Genomic DNA, 22,072 nt, shown 5'->3' on the forward strand with positions numbered 1-22,072 from the left:
AAGCAAGATGCAACTGGAAATTGACTAGTGTGTCAGGGCACTGGAAAACCCATTAACTGTTAAAAGGACAAGATATCGCAGTGGACATTCAAACGGATTTTTTTTGATTACGGTTAAAACTTGTGCTAGCCTACTACTCCGACTGGTACCACTTGATCGCTGTACCACCTGACCACTGCAGATTCTTTTGGCAAACGCTCAATCATCTCCTAATTACTTTAATTATTACGACATCCAATCCTAATCAAACACCTGAACAAGCTAATCAAGGTCTTCGAGATTAGGCTACTAGAAAGCTGCAGGCAGGTGAGAATCATCAGGGTTGGAGTTACCTAGACCTCCTTGGATCTTTAAAAACGCGTTTTTTTCAAGAAGATCTTTAAAACCCAACTTTTTTTTTACAGCATTTGTTGTGGGATTCAGCAGATATTTTGATGCAGCGGCACGGTTTTTCATTGTAGTTTGTGTTTCTCCCTGCCTGCCCCTCCTGACTCACTAATTCAGCCCATCTTCTAGCAGAGTTGATTGTGAGATCGCAGGTCGTGAGGATGACAGCTCGAGTGTACTGCTCATTTAGTGCTGTTTTATTGTGTCTGTCTGCATGTTTGAGCACAACAGACGCTGGAGTCGTAGGTGAGAAGATCTTTTAGTTTATTACACAGCCCGAAGAACGTGCCTTACAAAATATGACTTGGACCCATCTCAGCACATTGGTTTACAAAAGTACAGTACAGACGTCCAGTGGAAGTTTAACTTTGTACGGTGGTTTAGTTTCAATAATAAGCAAGGTATAAATATGCAAAACTGTCATAAGTTTATGCATATTTATTTCATTGTACAAGTAAAACCCATCCAATCTCTAATGTATAGTATTTTTTTGTTTGCTGTAAATCAAGAACATGCTATATGCTTACGCAGTTGTTACCACATAGACATCAATCCTGAATTTACGCTTCTGCTTCATGTTTTGTTTTCCCTATTTTAACAACTATTTATGCCTTCAATAGCCTATAACACGGGGAGCTATAACTTTTGTGTTGTGTAGCTTATTAAAATGCTTGGAATTAGGGATGGCATAACCATTTTTGAAGTCCACTTAGTTACAACAACCTATTAACTGATGTGCATCATGTTTTCTATCAGCATTGTACTATTACTCGCCCTACTATAGGTTGTAACGGCACTCTCAGTCTTTGAAACTAATTGACGCAGTTTAGTGATAAATGGTAGATGTCTAAGCTACTTTGATTTGAAGCTGATAAATGTGAATATTATTAAAGTTTGAGGCACATATTGCAAAACCCCTGTTCTGCAAATGCTGAAACAAGCTATTAAAGCACTTCCTGGTCTCCCCTAACTATCCTCTTGAATCCTCTTCTGTAGTGTCTGGTCAGTGTCCGGCGAAGCTGACCGTCGTGCCGTCCCGTCGAGGATGTCTTTGTGATCGAGACTGCTCTGGAGGACACAAATGCTGTCAATTTCCCTGTGGGTCTGTTTGCGTGCCGCCTGTTTTCAGTGAGTTTAATGATGGATGCTATAGATCTTCACTGAAAAAAATGGTGTATAAACAAGTTTTCACTCAGAAATTGCAAGTACATTTCACAATTGCAAAGAAACCGCAAGTAACACATTGAACTAAACATGAAACTACCAAGTAGAAAGACTGAATATTCCTGTAAAAACTACTCCGATCATCTTTGACAACTTTATTTTTTAAGTGGTGAATGAGACATTCAGTATTCAGTGATGTGGTTTCTCTGTCATGTGTCTGTTTAACAGCAAAGCCAGGGGAGTGTCCAAGCACAAAGTCTGGAGCAGGAATGTGTGCCGAGTTGTGTTACTATGACAGTGACTGTCCGAACAATGAGAAATGCTGCAGCAATGGATGTGGACATCAGTGTATGGCTCCATATATAGGTATTTGATATGTTATTATATTAGTGTTTGGGTCGGCTTTCTCGTGATTTCAGTTTGTCTTGTTTGATTTAATTACTTTACCGTTCTCTGTGTCAAAAGTATTCAGCTGAACAAGCACCGGATGGCTTTACAATACTAATAGATTACGATTAATACTTAAAATAAGAAACTTGCAATTTGTGTTTTATGCTCTAAATCTGAGACTGGATTCCGCTAAACGGACTGACTAAAGCGGATTATCTGTATCCATGCAGTGAAGGCTACAGCCGAACCGCCGACGCCTCCAGCCGAGCTGCCGAATCCTCCAGTGACGCCTCCAGCCGAACTGCCGAATCCTCCAGTGACGCCTGCAGCCGAACTGCCGAATCCTCCAGTGACGCCTCCAGCCGAACTGCCGAATCCTCCAGTGACGCCTGCAGCCGAACTGCCGCCGAATCCTCCAGTGACGCCTGCAGCCGAACCGCTGACTCCTGCAGCTGAACTGCCGAATCCTCCAGTGAAGCCTGGGTCTGATCCGTCCAAGCCTCCAGTAAAGCCTGCGTCCGAACAGCCCAAGCCTCCAGTGAAGCCTGCCGGCGAACAGCCCAAGCCTCCATTGAAGCCTGCCGGCGAACAGCCCAAGCCTCCAGTGAAGCCTGCAGGCGAACCGCCCAAGTCTCCCGTGAAGCCTGCCGGCGAACCGCCCAAACCTCCCGTGAAGCCTGCCGGCGAACAGCCCAAACCTCCCGTGAAGCCTGCCGGCGAACAGCCCAAGCCTCCAGTGAAGCCTGCCGGCGAACAGCCCAAACCTCCCGTGAAGCCTGCCGGTGAACAGCCCAAGCCTCCAGTGAAGCCTGCGTCCGAACAGCCCAAACCTCCCGTGAAGCCTGCCGGCGAACAGCCCAAGCCTCCCGTGAAGCCTGCTGGGGAACAGCCCAAGCCTCCCGTGAAGCCTGCCGGCGAACAGCCCAAGCCTCCAGTGAAGCCGGCGTCCGAACAGCCCAAGCCTCCAGTGAAGCCGGCGTCCGAACAGCCCAAGCCTCCAGTGAAGCCGGCGTCCGAACAGCCCAAGCCTCCAGTGAAGCCGGCGTCCGAACAGCCCAAGCCTCCAGTGAAGCCGGCGTCCGAACAGCCCAAGCCTCCAGTGAAGCCGGCGTCCGAACAGCCCAAGCCTCCAGTGAAGCCGGCGTCCGAACAGCCCAAGCCTCCAGTGAAGCCGGCGTCCGAACAGCCCAAGCCTCCAGTGAAGCCGGCGTCCGAACAGCCCAAGCCTCCAGTGAAGCCGGCGTCCGAACAGCCCAAGCCTCCAGTGAAGCCGGCGTCCGAACAGCCCAAGCCTCCAGTGAAGCCGGCGTCCGAACAGCCCAAGCCTCCAGTGAAGCCGGCGTCCGAACAGCCCAAGCCTCCAGTGAAGCCGGCGTCCGAACAGCCCAAGCCTCCAGTGAAGCCGGCGTCCGAACAGCCCAAGCCTCCAGTGAAGCCGGCGTCCGAACAGCCCAAGCCTCCAGTGAAGCCTGCAGTGTGTGCTGAAAACTGTCACCAAACTCGCCCTGATGGCAAATGTTCTGGCCATATGGGGGGGTCCTCATCACCTTATGGGGGGTCTTAGAGAATGTGGCCATGCATAAAGTTAAGTGTGCTGATTTAACCATTGAATGTATGGGATGTCTTCCCTGTTTATCACCAAATAAATCTCACACTTTGGTAAGACTTCTTTCTTTGTGTCTGTGGAAAAACAAAGAAAATTGCTTGATTGTAGAGTTGGTGTTTTTGGTATGCCAGTGTTCATTTGGCTGTTCTCACATAATGGTTCATTGGCATTAGTGCTTTAGGAAAGTAAAAATCACCTCACCAAGACCCAAACACGTGCAAGAGGTCTTGTAACGAAAGACCTCTGTTTTCATCTTCACACAAAATGGGCCCCTCTCATTAATGGAGTTAAGCACTTGAGTTACATTAAATCTTTGTTAAATTCATACATATTTTTAACTTCTGGACAATCTCACAGCAATTTGTAACTATTTTACGTTTTGCTTAAAGGTAGGGTAGGCAATTGCGGAGAGGCTAGCAATGGCAGGCTAGCTTTGAAAGCGTGAGATCCCACCCCCTCTTCAGAGTGTTTCCAAAGCCACACCTCCTTCAAAACACATTAACTCACACAGCAGAGTCTGCAAAGCGCCACGAGATGAGAGTTCTAAACCAGTTCTAACGCAATGGCAAAAGTTCGAGCAAAGCACTCAAACCGTTCTGTCGTTGGCTGCACAGAGCACTATTTGACCAAAAAATGTCACAGCTGTCTTATAAAGAGCTCGGGGAACTGTCAACTTGTGTAAAAGTTAAACATGACGGCACATGCAAGTTGATGAGGTGAATCAATATAACTCCACAACAACTACATAACTGTATCCACTAACCATTCAGAAATGTGACCGATCACGGAAACTAGGGACACAAGTCGGTTCTTCGGCATTTTGAGTTATTCATAGATTCTGAAAGTGTAGTCTCCAAGCTTTCCAACGATGTGTAACACGTGGAAATCTGATAATATTTGGAGAAGTTGTGGCCATTTGAAGGTAGGAACTCAAAAAAGGTAAAATGGGAGAAAACGGCCTCAAAAGATTGTGCATTCTCACCTCTCTCTCCTGCTGGGAGTGACAATAGGGCTCATTTACATCTCATTTAGATAAGCCATACCCCCTGTAAAGCTCCCCCTGTGCTTTACAGCTTTTTTTTCTTTCCTGAGCTAGCTAATAACAATAGGTAGGTATGGGAAGGTCTAAACAGACTAAACATGAGATAACATGTACGTGTTCTTAGAATTAAAACAAAACGACAAACTTTAATGCTTAATGCAAACTCACCCCCAGGACCGGCGAATGCACTTCTGCCGCTCTAGGCGAAAAACAATTGTGCTGCCCCTCTATTTGCAACGTTTACCAGCAACAACACACAAAGACCAATATGCCATATACATATAACGCAAAACCAGCAACAACACACAAAGACCAATAAGCCATAGGCCTACATATAACGCAAATAGTGCGCAACGCGAGTGTGCCCAAAATGTCAACAATATTAAAGTTTATGCAGGAGGTAAATGCCTGCTGGCATTTTTCTTTAAGCAGTCATGACAGGAATTTTCCAAATAATCATATTTCCTCCTCAGATTACTGTTGCAAATCTCTTTACACCACTTTCTTATGTGCGTATACACACACAAATGAAATGTCCGCAAGCACATTATATCATCAGCAGGTTCAGCATCTTAAATAACGACTAGAGAGCAAATGAAGCTTAACTTACGTTTCAGAAACGCGCACGGCAGGCCTTCATCGCAGCAAAGGTCTTAACTGCATCCTCTATTTCGATTCTCTGTGCCAGTTCATGTTCTATGGAGATTGTTGCCAGTCCATTAAGTCTGTTCCCTGTTCACAAAACGTTCCCCATTCAAAGCAATCGGGACATCACATATGAAACAGTTAGCCACCGCTGTCAGCGAGCCGAGCCGCCGTATTCAAGCACCGAGGGCGCGCGCGCCGCGCCCATACCTCCGGTTCAGTTTCCCGAGCCCACAAAGTGCGGCGAAAACATTTTCGGTGTAACTGCCACGCTTCAGCTCGTCTGCGACAATCTTTGCGGCGTCCATCTTCATTGAATTTTGATATCAGATAGAGCCGGCCAGAGCGCTGCATATTAAGTAGCCACGCTGTTGGGGGGCGGGGGCAAAAGCGCCGGCGGCTATTCAGTATGGAAATACACACAGACAATGACACGCCCCTACTGCATGCTAGAATCTCCGAAAAACAAGCCGATTTCAACCTCAAAATGTACGCTTTTAAATATACCAATACTGTTATCTCAAACATGTAGAGGCTTCTTCATGATCTCAACTAACAGATTCTGCAAAAAAGCGGAAATCACCAATTTTGGAAAAAAACGCTTCTTTCTCATTTTGCTCGCAAGTTGTGCTGCCGACTTGTGTCCCTGGTTTCCGTGACGGGTCACAAATGTCCAGGTTAAGTCTAAAAGTTGCAACCTCTTCCTGAGTCTCTCCGTAAGGCTGCCCTCCGCTACTTATTTCTGAAATTTGTCTGAAATTCGCGTGTTTTGTTATTGACGGAGTATCCGAAGCTGGGGAGCAGCAGCTCATTTGCATTTAAATGGACACACACACAAAAATGGTGCGTTTTTGCTCACACCCAAAAAGGGGCAACTTTGACAAGCTATAATAAATGATCTGGGTTGTATTTTGAGCTGTAATTTCACAGACACATTCTGAGGACACCATAGATATTACATCTTGTGAAAAGGGGCATAATATGTCACCTTTAATTTACCTCATGTCTCAAAGCACATAACATGTAAGCAATAAGGTACGAGAGGCTGTGCTGTATCGTAAATAAGTCACGGCTAAAGGGTGTTGTTAGGCACGACGCGAAGCGGAGTTACCACACGATGCAACAATTAAAGCCAAAAAAATATGTATCAATGCAACTTTCATGAAGTAAAATCACAAAGGCTTCCTTCAGCTGGAAAAAATAGTCCCTGACCGTGAACAGCAACAGAAGTTACTATTTCACCATTAGATGGTGGCAAAGACTGTCTTTATGAGTGAGTCAGTCAGTAGAGAAGACTTTTATATTAAAAGGACTGAAACTTGTGAACACGGAGAAGCAAGATGCAACTGGAAATTGACTAGTGTGTCAGGGCACTGGAAAACCCATTAACTGTTAAAAGGACAAGATATCGCAGTGGACATTCAAACGGATTTTTTTTGATTACGGTTAAAACTTGTGCTAGCCTACTACTCCGACTGGTACCACTTGATCGCTGTACCACCTGACCACTGCAGATTCTTTTGGCAAACGCTCAATCATCTCCTAATTACTTTAATTATTACGACATCCAATCCTAATCAAACACCTGAACAAGCTAATCAAGGTCTTCGAGATTAGGCTACTAGAAAGCTGCAGGCAGGTGAGAATCATCAGGGTTGGAGTTACCTAGACCTCCTTGGATCTTTAAAAACGCGTTTTTTTCAAGAAGATCTTTAAAACCCAACTTGTTTTTTTACAGCGTTTGTTGTGGGATTCAGCAGATATTTTGATGCAGCGGCACGGTTTTTCATTGTAGTTTGTGTTTCTCCCTGCCTGCCCCTCCTGACTCACTAATTCAGCCCATCTTCTAGCAGAGTTGATTGTGAGATCGCAGGTCGTGAGGATGACAGCTCGAGTGTACTGCTCATTTAGTGCTGTTTTATTGTGTCTGTCTGCATGTTTGAGCACAACAGACGCTGGAGTCGTAGGTGAGAAGATCTTTTAGTTTATTACACAGCCCGAAGAACGTGCCTTACAAAATATGACTTGGACCCATCTCAGCACATTGGTTTACAAAAGTACAGTACAGACGTCCAGTGGAAGTTTAACTTTGTACGGTGGTTTAGTTTCAATAATAAGCAAGGTATAAATATGCAAAACTGTCATAAGTTTATGCATATTTATTTCATTGTACAAGTAAAACCCATCCAATCTCTAATGTATAGTATTTTTTTGTTTGCTGTAAATCAAGAACATGCTATATGCTTACGCAGTTGTTACCACATAGACATCAATCCTGAATTTAAACTTCTGCTTCATGTTTTGTTTTCCCTATTTTAACAACTATTTATGCCTTCAATAGCCTATAACACGGGGAGCTATAACTTTTGTGTTGTGTAGCCTATTAAAATGCTTGGAATTAGGGATGGCATAACCATTTTTGAAGTACACTTAGTTACAACAACCTATTTACTGATGTGCATCATGTTTTCTATCAGCATTGTACTATTACTCGCCCTACTATAGGTTGTAACGGCACTCTCAGTCTTTGAAACTAATTGACGCAGTTTAGTGATAAATGGTAGATGTCTAAGCTACTTTGATTTGAAGCTGATAAATGTGAATATTATTAAAGTTTGAGGCACATATTGCAAAACCCCTGTTCTGCAAATGCTGAAACAAGCTATTAAAGCACTTCCTGGTCTCCCCTAACTATCCTCTTGAATCCTCTTCTGTAGTGTCCGGTCAGTGTCCGGCGAAGCTGACCGTCGTGCCGTCCCGTCGAGGATGTCTTTGTGATCGAGACTGCTCTGGAGGACACAAATGCTGTCAATTTCCCTGTGGGGCTGTGTGCGTGCCGCCTGTTTTCAGTGAGTTTAATGATGGATGCTATAGATCTTCACTGAAAAAAATGGTGTATAAACAAGTTTTCACTCAGAAATTGCAAGTACATTTCACAATTGCAAAGAAACCGCAAGTAACACATTGAACTAAACATGAAACTACCAAGTAGAAAGACTGAATATTCCTGTAAAAACTACTCCGATCATCTTTGACAACTTTATTTTTTAAGCGGTGAATGAGACATTCAGTATTCAGTGATGTGGTTTCTCTGTCATGTGTCTGTATAACAGCAAAGCCAGGGGAGTGTCCAAGCACAAAGTCTGGAGCAGGAATGTGTGCCGAGTTGTGTTACTATGACAGTGACTGTCCGAACAATGAGAAATGCTGCAGCAATGGATGTGGACATCAGTGTATGGCTCCATATATAGGTATTTGATATGTTATTATATTAGTGTTTGGGTCGGCTTTCTCGTGATTTCAGTTTGTCTTGTTTGATTTAATTACTTTACCGTTCTCTGTGTCAAAAGTATTCAGCTGAACAAGCACCGGATGGCTTTACAATACTAATAGATTACGATTAATACTTAAAATAAGAAACTTGCAATTTGTGTTTTATGCTCTAAATCTGAGACTGGATTCCGCTAAACGGACTGACTAAAGCGGATTATCTGTATCCATGCAGTGAAGGCTACAGCCGAACCGCCGACGCCTCCAGCCGAGCTGCCGAATCCTCCAGTGACGCCTCCAGCCGAACTGCCGAATCCTCCAGTGACGCCTGCAGCCGAACTGCCGAATCCTCCAGTGACGCCTCCAGCCGAACTGCCGAATCCTCCAGTGACGCCTCCAGCCGAACTGCCGAATCCTCCAGTGACGCCTGCAGCCGAACTGCCGCCGAATCCTCCAGTGACGCCTGCAGCCGAACCGCTGACTCCTGCAGCTGAACTGCCGAATCCTCCAGTGACTCCTGCAGCCGAACTGCCCAAGCCTCCAGTGAAGCCTGCGTCTGAACCGCCCAAGCCTCCAGTGAAGCCTGGGTCTGATCCGTCCAAGCCTCCAGTGAAGCCTGCGTCCGAACAGCCCAAGCCTCCAGTGAAGCCTGCCGGCGAACAGCCCAAGCCTCCAGTGAAGCCTGCGTCCGAACAGCCCAAGCCTCCAGTGAAGCCTGCCGGCGGACAGCCCAAGCCTCCAGTGAAGCCGGCGTCCGAACAGCCCAAGCCTCCAGTGAAGCCAGCGTCCGAACAGCCCAAGCCTCCAGTGAAGCCTGCGTCCGAACAGCCCAAGCCTCCAGTGAAGCCTGCAGTGTGTGCTGAAAACTGTCACCAAACTCGCCCTGATGGCAAATGTTCTGGCCATATGGGGGGGTCCTCATCACCTTATGGGGGGTCTTAGAGAATGTGGCCATGCATAAAGTTAAGTGTGCTGATTTAACCATTGAATGTATGGGATGTCTTCCCTGTTTATCACCAAATAAATCTCACACTTTGGTAAGACTTCTTTCTTTGTGTCTGTGGAAAAACAAAGAAAATTGCTTGATTGTAGAGTTGGTGTTTTTGGTATGCCAGTGTTCATTTGGCTGTTCTCACATAATGGTTCATTGGCATTAGTGCTTTAGGAAAGTAAAAAATCACCTCACCAAGACCCAAACACGTGCAAGAGGTCTTGTAACGAAAGACCTTCGTTTTCATCTTCACACAAAATGGGCCCCTCTCATTAATGGAGTTAAGCACTTGAGTTACATTAAATCTTTGTTAAATTCATACATATTTTTAACTTCTGGACAATCTCACAGCAATTCGTAACTATTTTACGTTTTGCTTAAAGGTAGGGTAGGCAATTGCGGAGAGGCTAGCAATGGCAGGCTAGCTTTGAAAGCGTGAGATCCCACCCCCTCTTCAGAGTGTCTCCAAAGCCACACCTCCTTCAAAACACATGAACTCACACAGCAGAGTCTGCAAAGCGCCACGAGATGAGAGTTCTAAACCAGTTCTAACGCAATGGCAAAAGTTTGAGCAAAGCACTCAAACCGTTCTGTCGTTGGCTGCACAGAGCACTTTTTGACCAAAAAATGTCACAGCTGTCTTATAAAGAGCTCGGGGAACTGTCAACTTGTGTAAAAGTTAAACATGACGACACATGCAAGTTGATTAGGTGAATCAATATAACTCCACAACAACTACATAACTGTATCCACTAACCATTCAGAAATGTCCAGGTTAAGTCTAAAAGTTGCAACCTCTTCCTGAGTCTCTCCGTAAGGCTGCCCTCCGCTACTTATTTCTGAAATTTGTCTGAAATTCGCGTGTTTTGTTATTGACGGAGTATCCGAAGCTGGGGAGCAGCAGCTCATTTGCATTTAAATGGACACACACACACAAATGGTGCGTTTTTGCTCACACCCAAAAAGGGGCAACTTTGACAAGCTATAATAAATGATCTGGGTTGTATTTTGAGCTGTAATTTCACAGACACATTCTGAGGACACCATAGATATTACATCTTGTGAAAAGGGGCAAAATATGTCACCTTTAATTTACCTCATGTCTCAAAGCACATAACATGTAAGCAATAAGGTACAAGAGGCTGTGCTGTATCGTAAATAAGTCACGGCTAAAGGGTGTTGTTAGGCACGACGCGAAGCGGAGTTACCACACGATCCAACAATTAAAGCCAAAAAAATATGTATCCATGCAAGGTAACGCTTTAGATTACAGCCCGGAAAGTACTGAGTAATTGAAGCGATTTTACAGTGTAACGTTCGGTAATTATAGTGTACCTATTACGTACTTACAATATAAGTATAAGGGAACAATATTTTAAGTTTGGGGAATAAAGGTGCAACAACCAGGAGAATTAAACAATTATTTATTCTGTAAGTATTAAAGAACTAAAGGGTGCTTATTCTACTATTATGATATAACAATCTTACATTTGGGAGCAATTTAGCAAGAACATACCTTTTTTTTAAATAATGGTGAACCAGTACATACTGAATAGGCTTTTTAAAAATTACAGGGTACATATCTATGCATTTATAAAGTAATTTTTTTAACACAAAAGAATTGAACTGAAAACAAAAACTATTGCAACTTTTGCTTAAATATTGGGGAAAGATACTCTTGTTTCATGTAGTTACAGGGAAAGTGTGACATTGCGGGCTGTAAATTAAAGTGGTGCTTGTTACCCTCTTGTTCCATGTAGTTACAGGGTAAGTGTGACATTGCGGGCTGTAAATTAAAGTGGTGCTTGTTACCCTCTTGTTCCATGTAGTTACAGGGTAAGTACAATAAAAATGCATACACACAATCTTATATCACTGACTCGGAAACCTTTATTTATTATACAAGCACCACTTACCCTGTAACCACATGAAACCGGATTTATTTCCCAGTATATTTAAAAACAATTGCAATAGTCTTAGCTTTTCTTGCCTTGAAACATGCTAGCCCAAACATCTGCACTTTTGCTATCAAAACAAATATATATTTTTTTGTTTTATAAATGCATAGATATGTACCCTGTCATTTTTAAGAAGATACAGTATGTATTGCCTTGGTACACAATTATTACAAAAAGGTACGCAGTGTATGTTCTCGCTAAATTGTTCCCAAATGTAAGATTGTGTCATAATAGTAGTATAAGTACCCCTCAGTTCTATAATACTTACAGTATAAATATTTTTTTATTTCTCCTGGTTGTTACCCCTTTATTCCCCAAACTTTACATATTGTTCCCTTATACATAGCTGCCAACTCTCACGCATTGGCCGTGAGACACCCGCATTTGATTGGTTTCACACGCTCACACGCCACACTCCCGATTTCTCACGCTGAAGTGTCAACCCGGGCGGTCAAATGCCTGGAAGATGAGTTTATCTATATATCTACCTGTTGAGCCACTCGTGATCGACTAGTTATACCGCAAATTCGTTAAAAATCTCCCGTTATCTAGAGCGAGCGTGCATGCGAGACAGAGATTGTTCTCCAAACCGCGTAGAGCGAGCGAGAGACCTTGCGCGAGCGAGACCGCCCCCCCCCCCCCCCCCCCACCCCCCCCCCCCCCCGTCAACAAATCTCACTCGTCTCTACCCCCCCCGCCCCCCCCCCCCCCCCCCCCCCGTCGTCAACAAATCTCACGCCGAGCAAAACTCAAAAGTTGGCAGGTATGCTTATACTTACATGTAAGTACTTTATAGGTACACAATAATTACAGAAAGTTACACTGTAAATTCCTCTTGATTACACAATACTTTCCGGGCTGTAATCTAAAGCGTTACCCAATGCAACTTTCATGAAGTAAAATCACAAAGGCTTCCTTCAGCTGGAAAAAATAGTCCCTGACCGTGAACAGCAACAGAAGTTACATTATTTCACCATTAGATGGTGGCAAAGACTGTCTTTATGAGTGAGTCAGTCAGTAGAGAAGACTTTTATATTGAAAGGACTGAAACTTGTGAACACAGAGAAGCAAGATGCCACTGGACATTGACTAGTGTGTCAGGGCACTGGAAAACCCATTAACTGTTAAAAGGACAAGATATCGCAGTGGACATTCAAACGGATTTTTTTTGATTACGGTTAAAACTTGTGCTAGCCTACTACTCCGACTGGTACCACTTGATCGCTGTACCACCTGACCACTGCAGATTCTTTTGGCAAACGCTCAATCATCTCCTAATTACTTTAATTATTACGACATCCAATCCTAATCAAACACCTGAACAAGCTAATCAAGGTCTTCGAGATTAGGCTACTAGCAGGCACGGATTAACGCACGGGCCTACTGGGCACTTGCCCAGGGCACTGGGCCAGCAGGGGGCCCTGTAAAATGTACTGTCTATTTTTTTCAAATAATTATTTTTATTTTATTTTTATTTTCAGTAAAATTGTGTTAAATATTGAGGAATAATGTGATTTTTTTTGCAGTTGCAAAGTATTAACTAGTAAATAAATCAAATAAATAATTTTAATGTATTGCTGCGCTGTTGAGAAGGACATCTAGAGGCGAGTGAAAAGCATTGCGTAATATAAAAGTCACGCGTAGAAGACGGTTACTCAAAAACCAAAACAAAAATGAGTTTAAAACCACAACCAAGGCAGAACATAGGCTAAGTTGTTTATGTTTTACAATAGTAGCCTATGGGCTTATTTTTTTAACGAAATGTCAATCTTCATCTTTATAACAGAAGATATAATACAATACAACAATCTTCAAGAGTAAATCTTCAAATGTGTAACGGATTGTCACCTTAAAAAGTGTCTTTTGTGGTGGAACAAGCAATGCTATATAGCATCTTAATTTAATCTTTGTTTTATTATTTTAGTTCATTAACTAATTGTTAACTCAACTAATTTAACGTAAAGACCTGGATACTAGAATTAGGCTACTAAATAAAACTAAATAAATGTCAACTAGCCTAAATGCATTGATTAGAATTGCCATTGACTAAAGATTTTCTAGTCGACGACTAGTAGTCATTCCTTTAAGCAATTAGTCGACTAATCTCAAGTTAATATTAATTTCTGCTTAAATACTGAGTGGAGGCATATAGCCTATTCCACGCTCAAGCAAGCGCATGCATAAATATTGCCTCAAAGCACCAGCAAAAGCAGGCTAATGATAATATATGTCTGGAAAAAAACTAGGCATTTTTATTGTTTAATAATAATAATAAATAAATTAATTAAATCAGTGTCGGCTCGGCTGCAATCATATCTATATCTCCGCTGTAAAGTGGATGCGCCTTTAGAGAGAAATGCACCTTTCATATCATATCAGCCTAATCAGCCGGTATTTGCTTTCGATTCGAATTTTTTCGTTTAAAAGTGGACATTTCAAGCTTTATATAGAAATATTCATCATGTATGTGAGGCTATACACTGTGTTTCAGTTCATTTTTGAGACGCGCTCCAGTTCACGCCACGGAGACCATGAAAGCGCGCCCTGTTTGTTTTATTTTATTTTACAAAAGCACAACGTTTTCTTGTTATTGTGAGTTTACAAAAATAAAAGTAGCTACTTGCGACTGATGCATTATTCTTTTCTGTACAGGCCTATGACCAGAAAAGATTGAGTAGGCCTATTTCAAGTTGTTTCCACTGTTGATAGGAAAATGCAAGTGTTCGCGCCGACGCCTGCCATGCAGTGCGCGCTGCACACTCCGCACACGCACTTGGATATGCATTTATCTAGGTTAAAGTTAGAGCGAGCTGCCATGCCAGACGGATAAGTTATTTTCATGTTTAACAAATCAAATCATGCATTTTCTACCTACCGCGAGTAAGCGCTAGACCAGTTTGAAAAAGGTAAAAGCATAACGAGCGTAACGAGCGAGAGGCCCCACACTGGGGGATGCAGAGATGTTGCTGCGTCTGTTATTATTAACATTTCTGATTGTTTAAATGACCAGCCCTCGGGGGTCCCCTCAAAATGCCTGGCTTGCCTGCCCACTGTTGTCCAAAAAATTGGTGAAGGGGGCCTTTGAGACATCCGTGCCCAGGGCACATCATCGCCTTAATCCGTCCCTGGCTACTAGAAAGCTGCAGGCAGGTGAGAATCATCAGGGTTGGAGTTACCTAGACCTCCTTGGATCTTTAAAAACGCGTTTTTTTCAAGAAGATCTTTAAAACCCCACTTTTTTTTTTTACAGCGTTTGTTGTGGGATTCAGCAGATATTTTGATGCAGCGGCACGGTTTTTCATTGTAGTTTGTGTTTCTCCCTGCCTGCCCCTCCTGACTCACTAATTCAGCCCATCTTCTAGCAGACGTGATTGTGAGATCGCAGGTCGTGAGGATGACAGCTCGAGTGTACTGCTCATTTAGTGCTGTTTTATTGTGTCTGTCTGCATGTTTGAGCACAACAGACGCTGGAGTCGTAGGTGAGAAGATCTTTTAGTTTATTACACAGCCCGAAGAACGTGCCTTACAAAATATGACTTGGACCCATCTCAGCACATTGGTTTACAAAAGTACAGTACAGACGTCCAGTGGAAGTTTAACTTTGTACGGTGGTTTAGTTTCAATAATAAGCAAGGTATAAATATGCAAAACTGTCATAAGTTTATGCATATTTATTTCATTGTACAAGTAAAACCCATCCAATCTCTAATGTATAGTATTTTTTTGTTTGCTGTAAATCAAGAACATGCTATATGCTTACGCAGTTGTTACCACATAGACATCAATCCTGAATTTAAACTTCTGCTTCATGTTTTGTTTTCCCTATTTTAACAACTATTTATGCCTTCAATAGCCTATAACACGGGGAGCTATAACTTTTGTGTTGTGTAGCCTATTAAAATGCTTGGAATGAGGGATGGCATAACAATTTTTGAAGTACACTTAGTTACAACAACCTATTTACTGATGTGCATCATGTTTTCTATCAGCATTGTACTATTACTCGCCCTACTATAGGTTGTAACGGCACTCTCAGTCTTTGAAACTAATTGACGCAGTTTAGTGATAAATGGTAGATGTCTAAGCTACTTTGATTTGAAGCTGATAAATGTGAATATTATTAAAGTTTGAGGCACATATTGCAAAACCCCTGTTCTGCAAATGCTGAAACAAGCTATTAAAGCACTTCCTGGTCTCCCCTAACTATCCTCTTGAATCCTCTTTTGTAGTGTCCGGTCAGTGTCCGGCGAAGCTGACCGTCGTGCCGTCCCGTCGAGGATGTCTTTGTGATCGAGACTGCTCTGGAGGACACAAATGCTGTCAATTTCCCTGTGGGGCTGTGTGCGTGCCGCCTGTTTTCAGTGAGTTTAATGATGGATGCTATAGATCTTCACTGAAAAAAATGGTGTATAAACAAGTTTTCACTCAGAAATTGCAAGTACATTTCACAATTGCAAAGAAACCGATTGAACTAAACATGAAACTACCAAGTAGAAAGACTGAATATTCCTGTAAAAACTACTCCGATCATCTTTGACAACTTTATTTTTTAAGCGGTGAATGAGACATTCAGTATTCAGTGATGTGGTTTCTCTGTCATGTGTCTGTATAACAGCAAAGCCAGGGGAGTGTCCAAGCTCAAAGTCTGGAGCAGGAATGTGTGCCGAGTTGTGTTACTATGACAGTGACTGTCCGAAGAATGAGAAATGCTGCAGCAATGGATGTGGACATCAGTGTATGGCTCCATATATAGGTATTTGATATGTTATTATATTAGTGTTTGGGTCGGCTTTCTCGTGATTTCAGTTTGTCTTGTTTGATTTAATTACTTTACCGTTCTCTGTGTCAAAAGTATTCAGCTGAACAAGCACCGGATGGCTTTACAATACTAATAGATTACGATTAATACTTAAAATAAGAAACTTGCAATTTGTGTTTTATGCTCTAAATCTGAGACTGGATTCCGCTAAACGGACTGACTAAAGCGGATTATCTGTATCCATGCAGTGAAGGCTACAGCCGAACCGCCGACGCCTCCAGCCGAGCTGCCGAATCCTCCAGTGACGCCTCCAGCCGAACTGCCGAATCCTCCAGTGACGCCTCCAGATTGTGACATCATGATTAGGTTCATAATCCTAATCATGCTGATTTTACAATGGAATGCGAGAAATCTGTTAGCTAATGGGCAGGACTTTAAGCAATTTGTTGTTAGTATGGTAGAAAAACAGAGATTGTGTGCATTCAGGAAACTTGGTTAAAACCTCAATTGGATTTTGTTTTATATGATTATGTGGTGGTAAGGTATGATAAAAGGGAGGGGGGAGGAGGAAGAGGGTGTGCTACATTTATAAAGCAAGGAATACCGTACCAAGTCTTAGGAGTGGGAAGTGAACAAGAAAATGTGGTAGTGAAAGTATGGGCTGGAAAGAGAGAGTTGGTAATTGTTAATTATTATAATCCTTGCAAAATGGCCATAACACATTGTGGGGGAGTGGAAAAAATTACTATAATGGTGTGTAACGACTGAGACAATCAGACACATAACTTTTTGTTACATACAGATAAGATGCCTTTATTGCTGTGAAAAATATGGTCATGTGGTCAAGACCTAGGCCATAGGAAAGACCTACAGCCCTTAAAACAGACTTTCCTGCATTAATTTATAGACAAACTGATCTGTAAATGAACATGCATCCCAGGACATTGTGTGTGATAATTTTATGTCTTGTATACTGTCTCTTGTATTTATATTTATTTTATCCATGCTTTATGAGAGAACTACTAGTTAATGTAACCCCATCTATATCACGTCTCCTATCTAATTAATCCTCATTTAATGACTCACACTTACACTATAGAGTGTACATTGCCTTCTTATAGAATGCAGTGTGTTTGCTTCTCGCGAGACTCCGAGTGACAGGGTGCTCTGGCGGTCATCCAGAACTCATAGAACTGTAGTTACATTCGTAACTCTCGTTCTATTTCGTTCTTACTGACCGCCAGAGGCAGTGCTTCCCACTGGATGACTCATAACAACAAGGTCACGAGGAGGCTACTCCTAACCTTAAGCTGAAGTTGAGGGTCCCAAGAGGACTGCCGCTTCCAGAGCACCAGGGGCTACCACATTAACCCTGTAGTATCTGGAAAAGGTATCTGTGGATGACCAATTAGCCGCTGCACAAATGTCCATTAGAGGTACACCTTTTAATGCTGCCCAAGATGTTGAGATACTTCTTGTTGAATGGCATTTTATGCCGGCTGGCACTGTCAGGTTGTTTTCCTTATATGCCTGGACAATGACCTCCACCACCCAGTGTGACAACCTCTGCTTTTACAGAGGCTGCCCTTTTCTTGGCCCGCCGTAGCAGAGAAAGAGTTGGTCTGACCGTCGCAGTTTCTCTGTGGCACTCAGATAGCCCCGAAGGGCTCGCACTGGGCATACTTGTTCCATTGGATTGCGCTCTTGTGTGTCAGACACAGAACGATTAAGTGCTACCAACTCAATTGGTTGATTCCTAAATGAAGTTAAGAGCCTTTTGGGTAGGAATGAGGGGTTAGGCCACAATGTCACCATTATTCCATCCGCATTCCAACGCATACAGGACGTATTGGTTGACAATGCGTGGAGCTCACCAACACGTTTGGCTGACGTTATTGCCAAAAGGAATACAGTCTTTATTGAAAGCCACTTCAGGTCACAATGCTCCATTGGCTCAAATGGGTGTTGTGCAAGTGTTCTTAAAACCAGACTGAGGTCCCATGCGGGTACTCTAACAGTTGGAGCAGGGTGCAATCGCTGAGCACCTTTCAGAAAGCGGGTGATTAGAATATGTGACCCTAGTGATTGACCATTTACCTTTACATGCTGGGCAGAAATTGCAGCCACATATACCTTTAGGGTAGAGGGAGCCCTGTTATTGTCTAGCAGGGACTGCAGAAAACACAACACCATTGGCACTGGGCAGTGGTCTGGGACCAAACTTCTTGGTGTACACCAATCAGTGAAAAGCTTCCACCTGCAAGCATAGATATTCCTGGTGGAAGGTGCTCTAGAATTCAAGATTGTGTTTTGCACCTTAACATCACAAGACTTCAACAGTAATTCTGGCTCTTCAGCGGCCAGACACAGAGCTGTAACCGATCTGGGTTTGAGTGCCAGGTCCTGCCTCCTGGGTAGGTCCTGCCTCCTGGGTAGGCTCCAGGGCTCCCCATTGAGAAGCCTGCATAACATTGGAAACCAATGTCTCCCTGGCCAGTTCGGTGCCACTAGGAGCATCCTGTGGTTCCCTTGAAGAATTCTGTGGAGAGTTGGCAGAATTAAGGGGTTCGGGGGAAAGGCATAGAGTAGAAGATTTGGCCAGGCATGTGCTAACGCATCCTGACCCAACGGGCTGGACTTCTCTGTCCAGGAGAACCACAGGGGGCAGTGGGTCGAGGTCTCTGAGGCAAACAGGTCCACCTGTGCTCTGCCAAATCGTCGCCAAATCATCTGAACAACTTCTGGATTGAGTCTCCATTCTCCTGGCAAAGGTCTGTGGCGAGACAAGAAGTCTGCCACCACATTCGACACTCCCGGTATATGCATCACCCTGACGCTTGCGAATCGAGGGAAGGCCCATGTCAGGAGGTCTTGTGCTACTCTCAAGGACTGACTGGACCTCGTGCCACCTTGATGGTTGATATGATATACCACCGATGTATTGTCCGTTCTGATGAGAATATGGCGATTCTTTAGGGCCGGCGCAAAATGCTTCAGAGCTAATTGCACTGCTTGGAGCTCCAGGGTATTTATGTCTTTTGTCGCTTGCTCGGGTTTCTATAATCCCCTGATCATCCTGTGCTGCCACACTGCCCCCCACCCAAGACTGTTCACCCATCTCTGATAAGGGCGCAGCGAAAGTAGGCCGACCTGACGTCCTGCCCCTTGGAGCCCTAAATACTTGTTGTCCTCGTGCTCTGGGGTACTGCACATGCTGATCTAGTTGCCTTGGGTGGCTCCTCTGAACAGCACCAGAACGAACTAAAGGTTGAGAGCGAGTAGGATACCGTCCCCTATACCCTTGTCTAACTTGTGATGGTGGAGTTCCTCTTAGGTCTGCCAGCTGCTGTCTGGTCTTATTCATCTGAATGCTCTGTTCCAGCGTTTGCTGTGCCGCTGGTCCAAACAGTTGGCCTGGGACTACAGGGTGGTCACGAAGTGTTCTCCTACAGGCCTCTGACAATGGAGACTGTGCCAGCCATACTTGCCGGCGTGCCTGAGTGAGTGTTGACATGAGTCTACCCAACTCTCGTGACATGAATGCGAATGCTTGCAATGATGCATCGCTTAGTATTTGGGCTGAAGGATCACCCCCAATAGGTTGGAGAGACTGGGATAGCACCAGCATAAGATGGGAGAGTGAATTCCCTATGCGATCCATGCGTGCTGCAGTATTGTACGCTTGACTAAGAAGATCGTCCGTTATTCTGCACTGAGGTCGTGGGCAGCGAGCATTAGGTCTCCAAGCCTCTTCCGGTGATTTGATAAAAGAGGCGATAAATGGATCCACTTTCGGCATCTGACCCAGGCCATAAGAGTCTATTTCGTGCATTGCTGCCAAGGCCCTGCTTGCTGTGGTATGATGAGTAAGTGACTTGGGATTAGCCCAGCACCTCTGTAGTTCCCCAATATAATCTTTGGATGGGGGAATGCTAAGAGCAGATGGTTTTGCCGTTCCTCTGAAAAAGGCACTGGAGGGAGCTGCCACTGTCCAGGCTTAAGCGTGCCAACGCAATCTGTAGGGCTTGTCTCACCACATCCTGATCTGATTCTACTCCTTCAGCTGAACCCTGTGCCGTGTTCTGAGAGTCATCATGAGAGAAGTGAGAGTGGCTTACTGATAAGAATTCCTCATTTCCCTCCTCCCGAAACTGGTTTTGAGAGGCTGCCATGGACAGCATATCCTCCTCAGGAACGGGTAATTCCTTACTGGGATTTCTCAACATCGGTGATGGTGCCTCCCTTGGTTGCAGATTTAGAATTAAAGACTTAATCTGGGCAAACTCTGAGGTCAACACCTCCACTCTATTGGTTAAAGAATCCTCTCTATGTCTCTTACTGGTGGAGACGCTCACCGTTTCCACCGTTTTCCGCTTAGCCGACAGTTTTCCCTGCCGAGGGGCCTCTGAGGTCAAGAGTGCCTCTACTGCAGCTAGTCTGGAGGTTCTCCGCTCCCACGACATGGTGCTACAATTCATACAGGCATCCTCAGTGAGGCCCTGCTTCAAATGTTACAATCCTAAGCAGGATGGACAGCAGTCATGTCCATCGTCCTGCTGTAAAGTGGCCCTGCACACAGTGCACGTCAGGCTAAGCTGTTCCATATTGCCACAGCAGTGCTTTAATGAAGGCCAAGCGAGAACACCCTGGGAGCCACAAAAATTCTATACGGTAAGGTACCAAATTAGATTTTTTTTTTTTTTTTTTTTTTTACACAGCCAAACTAGTGGTAATACTTATCCCACTGTTAATAGAAGTACCAGGTAGGTAGCAGTCCAGAAAACAGAGCGAAAACACTCGTATATAACGCAACTGCTTGAAATATACTACCTATATAAGAAAAAACAAACAAAAACAATGAAATTGGATGTACATAGCTACATGTGTAAGACTATGTAATTTATAAAAAATACTTACCTAATTTGAATGCTCAATATGAATACAACCGACTGCCGTGAACGGCGATGGTCTGTAACGAAAAATATATTGTTGTTCCTGGAGCGCACACACTCTTACTGTTCGAGATAATTAATCACTATGTGGCTTTTCTTCGGAGCGAAACCACTCTGAGATGCCACTTATACACGTTTCATCAAAGAAACAATATCCGGTGCTTATAAGCAACTTACCGCGCTCTGGCAGCGACCGGAATAAACAGCCGTGTTCCAACAAAGTAAGTTTGTCTTCAATCCGCCGCAGCCTCTGGAGGACGCCCAACGCGCGGCTCCAACAAAAATGTTTGTTACGAGGCTGTGAAAGATGGAATCCAAGTATTCTGAATTAAATATTATTCTTTTCGACCTGTAATCTGCACATATGCGAGAAGATTAAAGAGACAGTTTGCAGGATGTCACGGGGTTAAATAGAGAGGATCCTCATGACGTACCTGGTCATGTGATGACTTTGTTGTTATTAGACTCGACCTGAGCATGAGCAAGAGATATAATATTCAGTGGAAAGCACTGCCTCTGGCGGTCAGTAAGAACGAAATAGAACTCCATCGCAACTCCAACCATCAACTATTCTGACTTCCTTCTCCTGGTGGCTCTGCGTGGCATCTCCGGCCAATCTGCGTGTGCAATAGTTAATCCTTTCTTTGACAACTGATGAAAAAGAGGATGTGTGCGGTACCGAGCGGCCCCCCAAATACTGGGATGTGTAGGCTCACTGGCTGTAGGTGGTGGAGGTGGAAAAGACGGTTACCAGAGCTCAGTTTGTTCCAAAAATAGAATAAAGTTTATTTATATTTTAACTCAGAAATCAAGAAAACAAAATAATCAAAAATAAATCAAAATAGCCCAATGCTTCTGGCTTTCAACGATAGTACAGCAAACACTTTGTACATAGCCTCACAGCAAGC

The 22,072-nt window shown here is 43.8% G+C and overlaps 1 protein-coding gene across 1 annotated transcript in view; it reads left to right on the forward strand.

Moving 5' to 3' along the window:
- Nucleotides 1–16,566, forward strand: part of LOC130087419 (WAP four-disulfide core domain protein 3-like) — a 31,021-nt gene extending 14,455 nt beyond the window's left edge. The window contains exons 6-10 of the mRNA XM_056253703.1: nt 611–633; nt 1,780–1,917; nt 8,348–8,485; nt 16,069–16,206; nt 16,409–16,566. Coding sequence (XP_056109678.1) covers nt 611–633; nt 1,780–1,917; nt 8,348–8,485; nt 16,069–16,206; nt 16,409–16,566 — 595 coding nt within the window. The remainder of the gene's footprint in view (nt 1–610; nt 634–1,779; nt 1,918–8,347; nt 8,486–16,068; nt 16,207–16,408) is intronic.
- Nucleotides 16,567–22,072: the final 5,506 nt, after the last annotated feature.

The sequence above is a fragment of the Rhinichthys klamathensis genome, unplaced genomic scaffold (assembly GCF_029890125.1).
Source record: "Rhinichthys klamathensis goyatoka isolate OS25496 unplaced genomic scaffold, OSU_Roscu_1.1 h1tg000004l_1, whole genome shotgun sequence".
NCBI lineage: Eukaryota > Metazoa > Chordata > Actinopteri > Cypriniformes > Leuciscidae > Rhinichthys > Rhinichthys klamathensis.